Source organism: Rhinopithecus bieti, unplaced genomic scaffold (genome assembly GCF_001698545.2).
Source record: "Rhinopithecus bieti isolate Rb0 unplaced genomic scaffold, ASM169854v2 scaffold_19285, whole genome shotgun sequence".
Classification (NCBI taxonomy): domain Eukaryota; kingdom Metazoa; phylum Chordata; class Mammalia; order Primates; family Cercopithecidae; genus Rhinopithecus; species Rhinopithecus bieti.
The window spans coordinates 225,303-244,595 of record NW_016809495.1 but is presented as its reverse complement, the minus strand read 5'-3'; the positions used below and the strand labels follow the sequence as shown (position 1 = coordinate 244,595).

General features: G+C 35.6%; 1 protein-coding gene across 1 annotated transcript in view; it reads right to left on the bottom strand.

The window, feature by feature from the left end:
* MDGA2 (MAM domain containing glycosylphosphatidylinositol anchor 2) overlaps positions 1 to 19,293 on the bottom strand; it is a 391,758-nt gene that overhangs the window by 201,664 nt on the left and 170,801 nt on the right. The window contains exon 6 of the mRNA XM_017889604.1: positions 5,804 to 6,097. Within this exon, the coding sequence (XP_017745093.1) occupies positions 5,804 to 6,097 (294 nt within the window). The remainder of the gene's footprint in view (positions 1 to 5,803; positions 6,098 to 19,293) is intronic.

The window sequence follows — 19,293 nt, the reverse complement described above, 5'->3', positions numbered from 1 at the left end:
TTTTCCTTCATGAATTTTTCTTTGTTTGGAAAATACAAATTATAGGGGTGTATTAATTGATTTGGAATTAGGTAAAAGGCATTTATTTAACGAATTCTAACACTAACATCTGTCTTTGGTTTGTTAGTGGGTATATTTTATACTCTAACAGAAATATCATAGGTCATTAGTTGAAGGTACAACAATGTGCATATCCATGTGGAAGACTACACCAAATAGTAACATTCCAATGCAATATATTTCTCCACTTCTTCTCCGCTCTCCTCTGAATATACTCACATTACTAAAAACTTTAATAGTCTTTGAGATGAACCTAAAGGCGCTTCTTCAAAATAAAATGGTTATAGTTTATCATATTAAAATTGTACATACAATTTTATAGTATAAATATACTTATTACATACCGATATGAAAAACAATACTTTCTTTGAGGGCAGACAATAAGCATATCTGGTTCCCTGTTTTTGGTTTGTTTTGTTTTGGTTTGAGACGAGTCTCGCTCTGCACGTCTGCTTTGAGTTCAGTGGGGTGAGATCTCTGCCTTCGAACTCCACCGTCCTGGGTTTCGCAGCAATCTCCTGACTAAGCCTCCGGAGTACTGGGACTGAAGGTGCACACCACCTACGTCCAGCTAATTTTTGTATTTTTAATAGAGATGGGGTTTTACCATGTTGCCCGGATGGTCTTAATCTCTTGACTCACGATCCACACCACCTCAGTCTCCCAAAGCGCTAGGATTACAAGTATGAGCCCGCTTGCCTGCATATTCCTGGTTTTCGCTCATTTAACATATATATTTGAAATTCAATGGAACTTTGATTCAATTAATATTCCAACATCCGGTATTTGTTTAGAAAGTTGTTTTGTTGGCTGGGCTGCAGTGACTCACATCCTGTCAAAGCCCAGCCTTTGGAGGCGAGGCGGGGTGGATCACCTGAGGTTTCAGGAGTTGGAACAGCCTGACCAAAATGGAAAAACCCTCATGTCTACTAAAAATACAAAATTGGCTGGTCATGGGGCACATGCATGTATCCAAGCTACTCGGTGGCTGAGTCAGGAGAAATTGCTTGCACGAGGGAAAGGTCGGAGGTTGTGGTGAGCCGAGATCATGCCACTGCATCCCAGCCTGGCACAAGTGGAAACTCAGTCGAAAAAGAAAAAAAAAGAGAAAAAAGAGGGAAAAAAAGAAAGTTGTTTCAGTGTGTTTGGTAACTCTATAACATACTGTGATTTTAAATACCATGAATTAAATTAATATATGTAATACCTTTATTTTCAATTATGTAATTCTAATGCTGCTTCAAATAAAAATGGAGTCAAATATTTAAAAAAAATTGTATTACACATATCCAAAAAATGGGAATAAATAACAATGGATAAAATTTTAATGTTATTAAAAGTTATTAATTAATGTTATTAATGTTAAAAAAGTTTGAAACAAAAATATTTTTGTTTCAAAAAACTTATATTTTCAACTTCATACTCTGGTCCATAATCTGTGTGGTAACTGGCAATTGTAGAAGTTAAAAGTCATAAAGAAAAAACCTTTTGCTTTCTAAAAATTAGCAATGTGAACAAGAATTAATCAAACTATTTCATTGCTGTAACTATGTTACTCTTAACAGGATATAGAATGGTCTAAAATATCTCTAGGCTTCTGTCCCTCATTTTGTACAAATTTTAACAAGAGGCAAATTAATTAGTGAGAGTAAATAATTTGAAAAGTTTGTATAAACTTTATAATTTTATAAATTATATTGCTTCCTTTTAAACATAACATTAGCTAAGAATAAACCTCATTTAGATATTTAGACCCATAAGTGGATGGTTCCATTATTTATATTATTTAGAAATATATATATGTACTATTTCCTTTTAGGGATGGATGCCCTTCACTCATTGATGTCCTATATACAATTCATTCTGTGCTCCCTTAGTTTTTTTGAGTGGTTATTGTTTAGTTGGATGCAAGTAAAACTAAGCAAGTAAAACATGTCTTGAAAATACTGGATTTTTTTCTATCTTATTTATTATTGCCACCTCTTTTACATTATTTTATGTCTTAAAAGATAAAATTATACATAAATGTGTGTGTGCTCGTGTGTAAAATAGGCAGTTCAGAATTTACCAATGTAATAAACATCTTAAGGGAGAAATCTGTATGCAGCAAATCCTCAGCTACCCCTGAAACTTAAGTAATAAAGAAACAGGTGATATGGTTTGGATCTGTGTCCCTGCCCAAATGTCATACTGAAATGTAATCCTCAGTTTGGAAGTGAGGCCTGGTGATAGGTGATTGGATCTTGGTGTGGGATTTCTCATGAATGGGTTAAACACCATTCCCCCTTGGTACTGTCATTGCAATAGGATAGTGTGAATTCTCGTGAGATGTATTCATTTAAAAATGTGTAGCACCTCCCAGGTTACTCTCTTGCCCCTGCTCTGGCCATGTGATGTGCAAGCTCCCACTTCACCTTCTGCCATGATTGTAAGCTTCCAGAAGCCTACCGAGAAGCAGATATCAGCATCATGCTTCCTATACAGCCTGCAAAACTGTAAGCCGATTAAACCTCTTTTCTTTATAAAGTACCCAGCCTTAGGTATTTCTTTATAGCAATGCAACAATAGACTAACAAACCAGGCATGAACATTTTGTGTGTTGTATTTACACAACAAATTTACTGTTGAGTAAACTTATATTTACTCAGCAAAGTTACTGAACAGCTATAATGTAAAATATATTATGCTGGGAATACAAAATATATAAAGCATAGCTTGTTATCTGCATTGATGTACTTAATTGCTAAGGATGATACAAAATATATATATATATGTATACATATGTATGTCCACATATGTATGATATAACTTAGTTTTAATATTACATATTAATATTTCTTACATGTAGCACAGGTATCCAAGTTAAGCAAATGATAAATTATTTTCAAATTAAAAAAAAAAAATCAGGATGAACATGGTGACTCATACCTGTAGTCTCAACATTTTGGGAGGCCGAGGCAGGAAGATCACTTGAAGTCAGGTGTTAGAGACAAGCCTGAGCAACATAGCAAGACCCTGTCTCTACACCAAATTTAAAAATTAGCCAGGTATGGAGGTGCACACCTGTAGTCCCAGCTACTCGGGAAGCTGAGGTGAAAGCATCGGTTGAGCCTGATTTTACTGAGCAAAGTTGCTGTAAGCTATAATCATGCCTCTGTAGTTCAGCCTGGGCAACAGAGTGAAACCCTGTCTCTTAAAAAAATGACTATAAAAGTTAGACTGTTAATCAATTTAAAAACATTATCTGAATTCCTACACTATTAGTTTTGCAAGAATAAGCCTTAGATAGGCATGTAGGCAAGATCTGCTGGCAGAGACTATATGTCTGGAAAATGAACCTTTGATGTACTCAGGAATATTCTGGAGTTGTTACCAGTTATTTGTACCTGGAAACCAGTGACATATAAACAGGTTCTTCAGAAGAGTTGGAAATATATGGAAGGGAGGTCCTTGAAAGCCATGATTACATGCTCCTCACCTAGAGCTGGCAAGATTGCCTGCATTCAGTTGCCTTCCTGGGCAGGCCAGGGAAGTTTGCCTCTGAGAGGAAATGCTGTTGGATTATACCCCCTGCTTCAGGAAGTCACCTTGGGATGCAGATAAATTGTATCATCTTACCTGTGTTAAAATAACTAAACTTTGCCTGTGTCTATCGGTATTTTTTACTCAATTATGTTCATCCCTGTCACACTAGACAACTGTGCCACTGTTAATTGTCATTCCTATTATAGAGTTGAATTTTAAAATCTTATGCTGAATTTATTTTCTAGGGGACTAATTAAGAGGCAGGAAAAAGGAAAAAACAGGAAATTTAGTTAATCAATAAAATTCTGAAGTTAAGTATATTCTATGGAGAACGGAGATTCTGATTTCTTGAAACTTTAATTTGAAGTTCTCTAGAGCCATCTGGGTTCTGTAGCTTTTATTAGTATCAGAGCTTCTGCAGAAAGGAGTGAGCAGAGTGAAAACTAATTGCACTAATAGCTGCAGGAACATTGAAGCTTTGTGCATAACTCAAAGAAGCTCAGAATCCTGTGCTTACCAACAAGATTGAAGTGTTCCAAATTATATCAAATTTCTTTTGTGGTCCTTAAGGTTTTTTTTTTTTTTTTTTTTTTTTTTTTAATGGGAAGCAGTTTCTCTCTCTTTTCTTTTTTTCAGAAACCTGTTTTCACATGATCCTCATACCCATGAACAGACTGTCATGAGTATAGAGGCCACTGAGAAAAAGGCAATATTCCATTGCTGAATGGAACCTAACATCTCTAAAACCTGCCTTATTTGGAGAAAAAACTCATAATCAATTAGAAATCAAGCCAAGTTATTTGTCATCTGTTTGCAAATATCAGCTTGCATATTTATAAGACAAATAGCATAACTGGAATCTGAGGTTCTATAGAAGAGGGGCAGGGAATGGTTAAGCAGCACCCAGAACCTTGTCTCTCACCCCACACTCATATCTCATACACAAATACATTTGTAGCTAAGCAGTTCCACGCATAGTATTTTCATACTTTAATTATTCTCTAAAATACAAAATAATTCATTCTGCCAACAACTTTAAGTCTAATAGAAAAATAGACATTTTTGGACTAAATTCTATTTTCAAGTTTCTGAGTTACAAAAGAGTTAGATAAAAATGACATCGTTTATTGATGTGCATGGTTTTACCTAATTCATCTGTTTAATGAAAACTTTATGCCATATATTTAACAAATAGTATATCAACTAAAATTTGCAGTAGCACTGTTAGAAATTGAGTAGACTGTGTTTAGTTTTCCTCTCTTTCAGCAGTGTCTTTACCATTGGGCAGCCCAGTTACCAGGGCATTCTGTAAAAACCAAACAATAGTAACACTGGTGCATTTTCTTGACCCTTAAGTGTGTAGATTTAGGTGGTTTTAATGCCAAAAGCAAATGTAAAGTCCATAATATCTACATTTTAATTAGAACTATAACCGTGATTTCAGTAAAATATAAAATAGTTAAAATGTATCTTATTCAATTCTCAGAGTAAAACAACTACCTGCTAAGATTAAATAAGGCAAAAATTCAGCATCTAAGACTTTCCTGAATTATCACTATATTACTAGATAATTATGTAATTCACTATTACAACTTCAGGTATGCAAATATAACATTTCAATGATTAGATCTCCATAATTTAAGCAAAGAGATGCTTGAAATAGGTAGATAATTTGGGAAAAGGACATACAATTGCCTGAAGTAAAAACATGGACTGTGAAAACAAACATATATTACAACCTGAATTAGCAATTACTTCCAGTTTCCACTTTGCTTATTGCACATGGACAGTTTCTCACCATTAGGTTTGTTGATTCTTTGGCATTAACCAACCAGATAACACCATCATAATTATCATACACACACACACACACACACACACACACACACACACACACACACATTAACCGACCAGATAACACCATCATAATTATCATACACACACACACACACACACACACACATTAACCAACCAGATAACACCATCATAATTATACACACACACACACACACACACAAAACCCACACAACTCTATTAGTGTGTATAAACTAATGCAAAAAGCAGATTTAGGGTAGATTATAGTTTAAATTGGGTATCATTAATGTAGAAATAGTTCATTCAATCCCATTACAAAAATCACCTCATATTACTAGCAGAATAATGGTAACAATTCTTCCCTTGTCCCCACATGGAAATGCATAAAAGGGAATTTACTTACACTGAACGATGAGCTGCACCAAGGCTTCCCTTGGTTTCACGTTAAATCCATTGTATTGGCTGGTCTGACATCTGTACATTCCTGACATTTCCCTAGACACATTCACAATCCTCAGTGTTCCATCATAACTCTCCATTTGCATTGATCCATCAGGCATTGCAACTTCTTTATCCGCTCTAGACCAAAGGATGATTGGTTTAGGTTTGCCAGTTACTTGACATTGCAGTTCTATTGTGTCTCCTTCTCTGGTGACCAATGGTGATTTTTCCTGTGGAACAGTCAGATTGGGTGGAACTTGAAATGGGAAAAAGAAAATTTTTCAAGGTTAGTATAAACTGGTAAAGCATATTCAGATACAGAAAATCATAAGGAAATAATTTCTGCTGGTGGAAGAAATGTGACAATTCGGATGCTCAAAAACCTTGGGAATAAATGGAATATACTCTCACTTAAAATCATTCTTAATTGTTTTCACTGTATATTTTAAAATGAGGACTTCAAACATTAGCAAAATAAATAAGGCATTCAATTGAAAAATGAATGGTCAACATAAAAATAATCTTCTCAATGACCTGTAATAATTAGCCATTAACTGGGGCTTTAACATTTGCATTTCATAGAAGAGTAGCATTCAGCTATGTAGACTTAGCAGTCACAATAAGTGCAAGTAGTCAGAAAGGGAAAAAGAGAAACCTCTGATCTAAAATCATAAGGTTTGACTGGTTTAAAACTTGCCAAATTGCTAAGATTTAAGATTTGTTTTTTTCCCTAGTGGGAGTGAAATCAAGCAATTTGACAATCCATTCTATTTTCCATTTTTGTACTTTTAATTTTTTGTGATATTTGAATTTCTTATTATTTAACTTCATAATATTTTGATGTCATTGTAAATAGTTTGCCATAATGTTGCCAGTATTTCTACAAAGTTAATTTTAATTAAATCTTCAAAATATATTTCAATGAATATAAGAATTATAATTTTCTCAAGTAAAGCTAGTTTCTGATTTACAGAGGATATTTATGAAAAGTTAGATTGATTTTACTGTAACTTACTTTATTGTGCTGAAAAAATTTAATGTGATATGAGGGAAGTACTATACAATGATCTTTCTTACAAACATTATCACTAGTTCCACTGGAAGATTCTTATTTCTTATACAATTGTATATGAATTCAAATGCATTTGTGCAGTAGAACATCTATCAAAAAAGGGCAAGCTAAATAGAATGCTATACAAATACAAATAACCAGAAACATGAATAATTCTATCCTTCTGATAAATGTTATCTGTTCCCTTTGGAAGTAGTACTGCACATGAATGAAAAGTGAAAGGTTTTATTCTTCCTTTTAGTTTGATTATGCCCCAGTGTCCAGGTACAAAACCAAACATAGTTATGTTTAAAATTATTTTTCAACTAATTTAGAAATGTTGTTGCCCTCATTATAGAGACAAATTAATTCAAGTTCAAAGTGATATGAGAACTATCCTCCTATTCAAATATCTTCAATTCACTTTTTTATTTAATTCCTTCACTTATTTATTGTTTAAAAAACAAATTACGTAATGCATAACAGCTTCGAATTTAAACAATATGAAATATTAACCACCATCATTTTGAAGTAGATATATACATCCTAGAAATTGACATTAACAAAATACATGTTTAAAATGGCTTCATTTTATAAACCCAAATGGCTAAATAATTTGTTCCAGTATATGGAAACAATTAAATAATTTTGGCAAAGTATTTGTTCTTTTCAAAGTGAATGATGTAATTAAAATCTAAGCAGCATACTGTTAACAATGCGACTGGAATGGAACTATGATACTTACTCACCCTCCATGAGAAAGTGTGCAGAATAACCTCAGCATTTAACATTTATCATCCCCCTACTATGTGACAGGCACAATTAAGGATTTTATGTTTTCATTTAAACCCCCTTGATAATATTAAGGACCAAATATTTAATATTAAAATAAACAATTGAGAACATTGAGAATAAGAGATAATAAATCCTTCGATTTGAACAGAATACAAACAAAAACTAATTTATAGCAGGTAGCTAATGTAGAGATATGAATACTGAAGCAGGCTCAATAAACAACGGTATCTGGAATTAATAACTTTTGAGTGTTAGCAATAGACTCCTCTCTTCATGCTCATGACAAATTGGACAAAATCCCTGCCTGTCATTTGGTCACTGTTTCAAATATGAAAGAGTCAAGATGAATGTGAGGGAGTATACAATAAGTATTTTGCAAATTATCTTATCTATCTTTTATCATCTTATTTATTTAGTCATTTATTATTGCTATCACAGTGGATAAGGCCAACGTCTATATTTCTTAAATAACTACATAGATCAATTATCTATATCTGAATATTTTTCATATGTCAAAACTGCTTATAAGATATACCAACCCCAAAATAAATATCCAAATTTAGATAAATCTGTGTAAAATAAATGAAAAAATGTATAACTTTAAAGACTAATGGAGTGTTATTACTTGAAATATACAATCCATTTCTGTTCCAAAAACAAGCTACATGACCTTGGCCAACCAAAAACGCTGTCTGTATTAATTTTACTTTTGCTGGTTGTTGTTGTTTTGAGATAGTCTCGCTCTGTTTTCCAGGCTGGGGTGCAGTGGCGCAATCTCCACACAGTGCAACCTCCATGTCCCGGGTTCAAGTGATTGTTCTGCCTCAGCCTCCTGAGTAGCTGGGATTACAGGTGTGCAACACCACACCCAGCTAATTTTTTCATATGTTTAGTAGAGACAGGGTTTCACCATGTTGACCAGGCTGGTCTCAAACTCCCAATCTTAGGTGATCCACCCTCCTCAGTCTCCCAAAGTGCTGGGATTACAGGCGTGAACCACCGTGCTCGACCTTACCATTTTTGAAACTAAGAATTTGTACTTTATTAGTCTCAATGTTATTGATGTTCTGATTACAAGAATGAATAGTAAAAAGTTAAAATGAGAAGTGGTGTCAAAAGATAGTGCTTACTTCTTAACTTAATAAAATGGATTATTTAAACAACTTATTACATTAGACCATTCAAATCACAATAGATTCTTGACTGGATATAATTTTTTAAAATGTTATCATGCTAAATAGTTCAAATATCCCTTTTAAAATTTGTTTATGTTTTTCATGTATTTAGATAAACTTTCCTCTCTGCCGAATTAAAGTTACAGAAATATAAACCTCAATTTTAATCTCAATAACACAAAAATTGATTTTTAGATAAATTAGCCCAGGTTTTACAAAATAGCAAAATCTAGCTAAAAGATTATTTAATATCCATCTCTTCCTAGGCCAGATGCGGTGGCTCACGCCTATAATTCCAGTACTTTGGGCGGCCGAGGAGGGCACATCACAAGGTCAGGAGATCAAGACCATCCTGGCCAACACGGTAAACCCCGTCTCTACTAAAAATACAAAAAAAAAAAAAAATTAGCCGGTCATGGCAGTGTGCACCTGGAGTCCCAGCTACTCTGGAGGCTCAGGGGCTCAGGCAGGAGAATTGCTTGAACTCAGGAGGTTGAGGCTGCAGTGAACCAAGATCGCACCACTGCACTCCAGCCTCTGTGACAGAGGGAGACTCCATCTCAAAAAATAAAAAATAAATAAATAGATTTTAAATCTAGAAGTCAGGGTTAACCTTTCCCTACAACTCTCCTGGCCAAAAAAACTATAATTTCTCAAAGCTGTTATATGCTTCTCTATCCCTCTGTCCCCACTAAATTTTCTATCCCTTAGAATTACTCAACTCTCTTAATTGTTCCTGTAATTTTTTCTGTTGAGAGATCTCATTTGTTCTCATAGATTTCTCTCTATGTGTTGATAATAACAAATTATAACTTTATTCCAATGGCTCATAATTGCAGCCTGTCTTTATATTCCAAAAGTCTTTCAAACCTAAACACTATTTTATTTCTTGACTTAGTTACTAGTTAATTTCAACAGATTCCATCTGTTAATTGAAAACCATACAATATTATGTTTCACCATTTCCTCTTGTTCACCACTTCAAAACAGCCATCAAATCTTGTTGTTTCTTTATTTAAAACTATGTCTCATATCTGCCTGTTTCTTTTCATGGCCATAGGCAGTTTTCTCAGTAGAAGTCATCATTTTATCTTCTTGTGACAGCATCCTAAGTGGTCTCTCTGTCACTAGCCCCATTCTTCCAGGCTTCCTGCTGCCCTGTCTAAGCTTTATCATCATAAATAGTTTTGTTCATGTCACTATGAAGACTACAAACCTAGATGAGAGTGCTTGTCACAACACTGGTTTAGTTTAAAAAATAACCTGAAAACAGCTTAACGGAGTTGTTAAATAAATCATAAAACAGTTGAAAAATAGAATATGACACAGTCTTTTTAAATGATGATGCAATAGACCTGTATTTATTGATAAGGCATTTATATTAAGTGGGAAAAGCATGTTAGCAAGTAGTATAAATAGCTATAACCACTATTATTCAGTGTGTAAAACATGTCACTGTGCAGTATAAACAGTTATATCTAATTTTTGTATATTAAATAACTAGATATTAGCTGCTCTTGGCTCACACACACACACACACACACACACAGAAGTAACTATGCGAGATGATGAATATGTTAACTTACTTCACTATAGTAACCATTTTACTATCCATATGTATCCTATAATATGTTGCAATCCTCAAATATATACAATATATATATATTTTTAATTTCAATGAGTGTTAACAGGAAGCTTCTTGAAGGGTAGGCTACACATACATGCTCTGTTTTTATATTGTTATCATCTAGCACACCATCTCTCACATACAGAAATAGAGTACAAAATTTTACACCGAATATGTACATTAAGTAGCAAGGTAATTGGGCACCAATTCAGGGAAGAGGAGACTTACATAGGGAAAAGTCTAGAGGAAAATAAATCCTAGAAAGAACTATACCGAAACACTAAGAGTGGTTCTCTCTGAGTGTGGGATTACTGATACATTTTATTTTCTTTATTTCCCTCTTTCTTTTACTGTTTAAATAATATATATAGTACATATTAACATATTACAGGGCCCAAGAAGCTCAGAAAATTTTAAAATGTTAATTCAATCTATTTCCCAAAACTCATTCAATGAAAACTTCACATTTTAGTAACACAAATGTTTCACTCTGAAAATGATACTCTGAAAACATAGACTGAGAAATGCTTTTCTAAAATCACTAACTCCTGTTAACACTCCTTTACTGAAGTTTCACCGACTAGTTAACCTCTGAGCCCTTGAACGAGCAGTTCTTTTCCATGGTCAGAGCGTCTGACTCTTGCTGTCTTCTAGCACCCTCTGTCTGCCCCATGTGTTGAAACTCAGTTCAAATCTTATTCCTTTTGTAACCTCAGGCTGACCTGGTTACTTATTCTTCCTGACTACATACTACATCGTATGTTTTACCCATTTAACTTGTCCTTGTGACTTTGTCCTGTATTTTCTTCTATGTTTATATCCCTGACTAGGCAGCTCCTTAAAGGCACAGAGCCTTAAGCTGTCTCTAAAGTCTAGTGTCTTGCTTTCCTGCTTGGCACAGATAAGAAAGTTGTGAAATAATTGAGAAAGAAAGAAAGGCAGAGCAGAAGAAGATGGTAGGAACACAGGAAAATAAAAAGCTATCAAATAATAGATAATAGAGATAAACATAATCGATATGAATCGTGTGTTTTGGAACAAATGTGATAAATAATAACAAAATATAGTAATTCTACAATTAGTAGCTCATACAAGTAGCATAATCTTATGCAAAATACATTGTTAGAATATATTTCTGATGCAGATCTGGAGATGTGTGGGTGTGTGAAAAAGTTAAAGAAGTCAAGAAAAGATTCTTCCAGTTTTCTTTTTTCTTTCATTTAAATATTTGAATAGATAAGTTATGAATTATTTAAAAAAAAACAGAGGAGAGAGGCAATTTGAAGACATGAAATTTAATTTTATCATTTGGTTTTTAGGTCTTAAATCAAATTATTTTAAAAAAATTGTCTCATAATGAAAACATATCAAATTTAGCATAAATATCTGAAATGTCTATACCATGTAAGATCCATATTTATGCAATGTACTTGCTAGAAAAATTCACTCCTCCTCTACTCCCTCCTTGGCGACTGATCATGCACCCCTTACCATCTCATTAAAACCTAATCACCCTCACCCCACTCAACGCCAATATCCTATCCCGCCGCATGCTTTAAAAGGATTAAAGCCTGTTATCACTCGCCTGCTACATCATGGCCTTTTAAAGCCTGTAAACTCCCCTTACAATTCCCCTATTTTACCTGTCCTAAAACCAGACAAGGCTTACAGGTTAGTTCAAGATCTGCACCTTATCAACCAAATTGTCTTGCCTATCCACCCTGTAGTGCCAAACCCATATACTCTCCCATCCTCAATATGGATCCTCAAACATACTTTCCCTTACTATCCTTTAACACCCTTCCGGTCCAGCCTCTCTTTGCTTTCCCCCTGGGACCCTGTACCCGACACCCATCAGTCCCCAGCCGTTACCCTGGGCTGTTGGCCTGCCACAAGGTTTTCAGGATAAGCCCCCCTCATTAACTTTCCAGTCAAGCTCTTTCCCCATGGTTTAACTTTCCTTTTCCCTCCACCTTCTCACCTTATTCATATATATTGCTTTCCTGGGGTAGCCCCCCTCCTTTGAAATCTTCTCACAAGACACACTTCTGCCCTTTCAGCCATTATCTTCCTAAGCATTTATTCTCCAAAGGATATCGGGTATACCCCTCCAAAGCTCAAATTTCTTCACCATCTGTTACCTACCTCGGCATAATTCATCATAAAAACACACGTGCTCTCCCTGCCGATCGTGTCAGATTGATCTCCCAAATCCCAACCCCTTCACAAAACAACAACTCCTTTCCTTCCTGGGCATGGTTAGTGCAGTCAGAATTCTTTTTTTTTTCTTTTTTGAGACGGAGTCTTGCTCTGTCACGCAGGCTGGAGTGCTGTGGCCGGATCTCAGCTCACTGCAAGCTCCGCCTCCCGGGTTCTCGCCATTCTCCTGCCTCAGCCTCCCGGGTAGCTGGGAATACAGGCGCCGCCACCTCGCCCAGCTAGTTTTTTGTAGGTTTTTTTTTTTTTTTTTTTTTAGCAGAGACGGGGTTTCACCGTGTTAGCCAGGATGGTCTCGATCTCCTGACCTCGTGATCCACCCGTCTCGGCCTCCCAAAGTGCTGGGATTACAGGCTTGAGCCACCGTGCCCGGCCACAGTCAGAATTCTTATACAAGAGCCAGGATCGCGTCCTGTAACCTTTATGTCCAAACTACGTTACTGTTTTAGCCTAGCCCTCATGTCTGTGCGCAGCAGCTGCCACTGCTTTAATACTGTTAGAGGCCCTAAAAATCACAAACTATGCTCAACTCTCTAGAGTTCTCATAACTTCCAAAATCTATTTTCTTCCCCAACCATCGCTCAAGACAACGCTTATGCTGATAAGGTAGCTTAAAAAGTAGCCATCAAAAGGCATCAGATACCATCACTCAGGACAATGCTTATGCTGATAAGTTAGCTAAAAAAGCAGCTAGCTTCCAACTTCTATTCCTCAAGGCAGTTTTCCTCCTTCACATCGGCCACTCCCACCTACTCCCCCGCTGAAACTTCCACCTATCAATCTCTTCCCACACAAGGCAAATGGTTCTTAGATCAAGGAAAATATCTCCTTCCAGCTCACAGGCCCATTCTATTCTGTCCTCATTTCAGAACCTCTTCCATGTAGGTTACAAGCCGCTAGCCCGTCTCTTAGAACCTCTCATTTCTTTTCCATCATGGAAATCTATCCTAAAGGAGATCACTTCTCAGTGTTCCATCTGCTATTCTACTGCCCCTCAGGGATTGTTCAGGCCCCTCCCTTTCCTACACATCAAGCGCGAGGATGTGCCCCTGCCCAGGACTGGCAAATTGACTTTACTCGCATGCCCCGAGTCAGAAAACTAAAATATCTCTTAGTCTGGGTAGACACTTTCACTGGATGGGTAGAGGCCTTTCCCACAGGGTCTGAGAAGGCCACTGCGGTCATTTCAGACATAATTCCTCAGTTTGGCCTTCCTACCTCTATACAGTCTGATAACGTACCAGCTTTTAATAGTCAAATCACCAAGCAGTTTCTCAGGCTCTTAGTATTCAGTGAAACCTTTATATCCTTTACCGTCCTCAGTCTTCAGGAAAGGTAGAACAGACTAATAGTCTTTTAAAAACACACCTCACCAAGTTCAGTCACCAACCTAAAAAGGACTAGACAATACTTTTACCACTTTCCTTTCTCAGAATTCAGGCCTGTCCTCGGAATGCTACAGGTTCCAGCACATTTGAGCTCCTGTGTGGACACTCCTTTTTATTAGGTCCCGGTCTCATTCCAGACACCAGATCAACTTGGACTGCACCCCAAAAAACTTTCATCCCTACTGCCTTCTGTCTAGTCATACTCCTATTCACCATTCTCAGCTACTCATAAATGCCCTGCTCGTGTTTACACTGCCGGTTTACACTGTTTCTCCAAGCCATCACAGCTGATATCTCCTAGTGCTATCCCAAACTGCCACTCTAAATTCCCTCTTAAAGTAAATAAATAATCTTTGCTGGCAAGGCTATGCTGAACCTAATTAGATGTCCTAGGTCCTCCCAATTCTTAGTCCTTCAATACCTGTTTTTTCTTCCTCTCTTACCTTGTGTCTTCCATTTAGTTTTTCAATTCATACAAAACCGCATCCAGGCCATCACCAATCATTCAATACGACAAACGTTTCTTCTAACGACCCCACAATATCACCCCTTACCACAAAATCTTCCTTCAGCTTAGTCTCTCCCACTCTAGGTTCCCACGCCACCCCTAATCCCGCTTGAAGCAGCCCTGAGAAACATTGCCCATTCTCTCTCCACACCACCCTCCAAAAATTTTCGCTGCCCCAACACTTCAACACTATTTTGTTTTATTTTTCTTATTAATATAAGAAGGCAGGAATGTCAGGCCTCTGAGCCCAAGCCAATCTATTGCATCCCCTGTGACTTGCACGTATATACACCCAGATGGCCTGAAGTAACTGAAGAATTACAAAAGAAGTGCAGATGCCCTGCCTCGCCTTAACTGATGACATTCCACCACAAAAGAAGTGAAAATGGCTGGTCCTTGCCTTAAGCGATGATGTGTGTGAAATTCCTTTTCCTGGCTCATCCTGGCTCAAAAAGCTCCCCCACTGAGCACCTTGTGATCCCCACTCCTGCCCGCCAGAGAACAACCCCCCTTTGACTGTAATTTTCCTTTACCTATACAAATCCTATAAAATGGCCCCACCCTTATCTCCCTTGGCTGACTCTTTTCGGACTTAGCCCACCTGTACCCAGGTTAAATAAACAGCCATGTTGCTCACACACACACACACACACACACACACACACACATACAAAAAAAAAAAAAGAAAAATTCACTCCTAAAAAATGCAGATACATTCTCTAACATACAGTCTATACACAGCCCTTGATATTTTTTTGTCTGTAATGCTACTGTAGGAGATGTTATAATCAGAGACTGGAAAAACATGATATGACACCAAAGTTTCTCATTCCAAACATAAATAAATAGACAAACGACTAGAACAAATTGCTTTTCCGTCAACTTTTCCACTGATCACCGACTGTAAAATAAAGCAAATATAGAAAAAGAAAATATTTTCATTTCTTCATTGGGAAGGCAGCTGAGAAAATTTAATCTTTATTCTTTACTTAGAAAATGGCTTAAAAAGAATGCAGAAGTTTAGTTCATTTGAACTAGGTGGAAAAATATCATGCCGTCTGAAACAAAGACATCTGAATGTGCTTTTTATGGAATTATTGGTTTAAATAGATGACCGTAGTGTATTTTAATAGTAAATATTGAAACACAAGCTATATTTCTTTCAATATAAGAATCATAAGAAGCTCAGTAATAAATAGAATTTTCCTCCGAAAGACAATCAGACTCATATTTCCAAGAATCCTAAAATAAGCATGGCACTAATTCAATTATACCTGAATTTTGGAGGGAAGTACCTTATAAAAGATATGTATGTTCTCAAGTAGAATGTATAGTCTACATTTAACATATAAATAAATAAAACTTCAGAGATACTGTGTTTATGAAAGTTACCCTTAGAGACCAGAATTCAATAATTCTCATCCTGACCAGATATAAACAAATGTAAAAAAGTATGACTAAAGTAAGTAGTAAATGTGTCGATGCAAATAATCCAAATGAACCAAATCTGTGTTGTGTGTGTGTGTGTGTGTATGTACGCGTGTGCACACAGGTGTGTTTCTTCAAAACAAGAGATGGGTTAAAAAAATTTCTGTAGACTTGATGAGTTTCATCTTTGGTGATCTGATTGAGACTCCAAGGTAAGCAACATCTTTATTTCAGAGCACAGTTTTAAAGGAAAGATATTCTGTCACACTTGAGTGCTGTTTCAGTGTTTGTGTCAGCAGTCCTCCATCTCTTCTTTGCTAGCACATTTACAGATTGGCTTCATAAGCATGAGACATGCACATGAATATACTCAGATTCTGAAGTTTTGAGAAGTCACAAAGTAGTTTTACATAGAAGCCAAGAACTAAATAATTTGCGTTTGCAACAACTGTCAATGGCACATCAGTAATGATAGCTCACAATAGGATAAGTAAGATAAGCCTCTGGTTAAGTGAAATTGTCAGTATGTTTGTGGTAACTCCACTCATTTCTCTTCCATTCAAGAAAGTACATTCAGTGTAAGTGAGAATAATGTCATGACTGTAATCTGTATTTTAAAACCTCCACACATTAATATTTGAAATATTATAATTACCATATACCTCACAGCTTATATGAACACACCACTAAGATTTGGAAGAATTGCCTTAAAATACAATATAAGAACACAGTGGCCACTGGAAAATATTCATATAATGATACGAGGCAAATCTGAGAATTTCATTCAATTTAAAAATAATTCCATTCCAAGTCTGAATAATACCTTTTAAACTAATATGCTTGACCCATTTCCAGTATGATTATAACTGCGTGTCAATTTTTAAAACACAGTAATGTGCGTTTGAGAGATGTTCAGGGTGACAAAAAAAATCCAACATGCTAGACATTCCTCATTTATTAATGGACCTGCTGATATTTGCTTCCTTTTAGAGATCATGATTGGCAACAAAGAGTTTGATGGAAGATGGCTAAACTACAACTCATTTCTTATTAAAGGAATAAAAGTTGCTATTGGATACTTACTAGAAAAAATTCTTAGTATATAAAAATGTGAAGTTAACATGGTGAGTTACATAATATGCAGCACCTAAATTTTTTGTGTGTGGTGGTTGTTTGAAAATATGCAGAACTTGCCTGAGCCATAGGTTAATATAATAATATTATATTGTTACACATCCTTCTGGGTTGTCTTTCCCCTTTTAAAGAATTACTAAGATCTGATTGACTAATGTCTCTTCTTCATCTAAAAAAATTATTTACCATTTCTCAATTAAATCTTTTTTAAAAATCATGTCACTATATTATTTAAATAGCTACAGTAGTTTCCCATTTACCAGAACAGAAGGTCTAAATCCCACTGCTTGTTTTCCATCTTATTTGTCAAACCTTAGTAAGCCATAGTGCTTCTGTGGAAAGCTCTCTATTCAGTTGAGGCTGGTCTTTTCATTTGCTTAACATATTTGACTTATTCCCAACCCCTCACCTCCCTTCCTTCTCTTCAGGAATGAGTTTGACCACACATCCAATGATTGTTACATTCTTTAAGGTCCAATTTAAATTTCTTGTTGTATTTAGTCTTTCCTGATTTCTGCATTTTTATTCATCTTCCATGTCTCTGAATTACAGCATGTCCAATTTATTCTGTATATGTCATGACAAAATGTACACTTACATATGTAACTAAAGTGTCCTGATGTAAGCATCAGGGTTTTATTATTTCTTCAGTAGCTCCCACATCATGTAACATTTTAAAGGTTTTTTTTTGTTGAGGTGCTTAATAAGTGGATTGATTGATGGAGCACCAGTCAAGGTTACTAAGCAACCAAAGTAAGAAAACCATTGATTAATAATCAGCTCTTGATTATCCAAGGCTTAATTATAAAGCATATAAATTTCAAGATCATTTTTCATATATGAACTATTTTCTTTTTTAATTTTAAATACCCACCAAAAAAACAATAGATTTTTAAAATGTTAGTACTTCTACTAGACTTTGATTTGGATACAGCAACGATACAAGGAGGTAGAAATAACACGCTAAAATATTGGCAGCACTTGGTAATATTGAGTAATCTGTCCATTCCATGACTTTCTTTAATCAGCAGTAAAGGAAAGGCTAGTTGGCCTTATGATAGAATGTCCATGTGGATCTATATTCTAAGACTTGTATTACTTGCAGTCCTGTGTGTAAATGTTTCATATATGAAACAAGCAGTTATTTATAAATATGTCTTCACACCAGATGGTATGCCTAGCGTTTTTGTCCATAATATGAATAAGCATAATACAACTCTTATCACAATCTGTAAATAAAAACTGCCTTTTTTTACACTGACACACACTTTTAAGTACCTCACCCATAATAAATCAGAAGATGCTAACAAACCAGTATTGACAATGTTTACAAATCTAGCAATTGAACAGGAAGAAAACCCACATTAAAAACAAACATGAGGTTAAAATATCACAGCATGTGCATTTGGAAGTTTTAAGGGGAAATGTCCGTGCATATACACACATACATAATGCCTATTTTTGAAAGAAATGGGAAAATCTTATTAGAATGGCATTGTTCATTACTTGAAACATATGGGGAGAAATAGGTTCCTGGAGGGTAGCAACTCTAAAAGGTTTGGTATTGGACATGGGGAGCACGCAGTGCCATTCAATCAGGAAAACAGGTTTGGCAGGCAACAGTTGTGGCTGTTCCAACTTCCCTCACCCAGCAGGTGTTGCTATGGCATAAGAATAGTCTCTGAGGGATTCAGTAGAACACAAAGTGTAAGATGAAATAACAAAATAGAAAATCATTCTCTGTGTGGCATTCATATTTTCCTTGCTACTCAAGCTACAAGACCAGTTGCAAATAAACACAGGTTCTATTCTTGCTGCCTCATCAAGAGATAAGTGAATGGGACTTCAGCTAAGGTTGCTAAGGTACTATTTGGCTAAGATTTCAAGTATCTCGAACTGTTATGATTTTCATATAATTTGGTTTTCTAACTTGAGCTTATAATAAAATATTTTTAGAATAATTAAATCTCTTAAGAGAATATCCTAACCTCTTTGGAAAAAAAAAAAAAAAAAAGGAAAAGAAACATAAAAGCAAATATTTCTTTCTTTTTTTAACCTCCCTGACTTGTATGTTTCTCATATACTAAAATACATAAATAAATAATCATCACTAATTAAGTATATAAAGT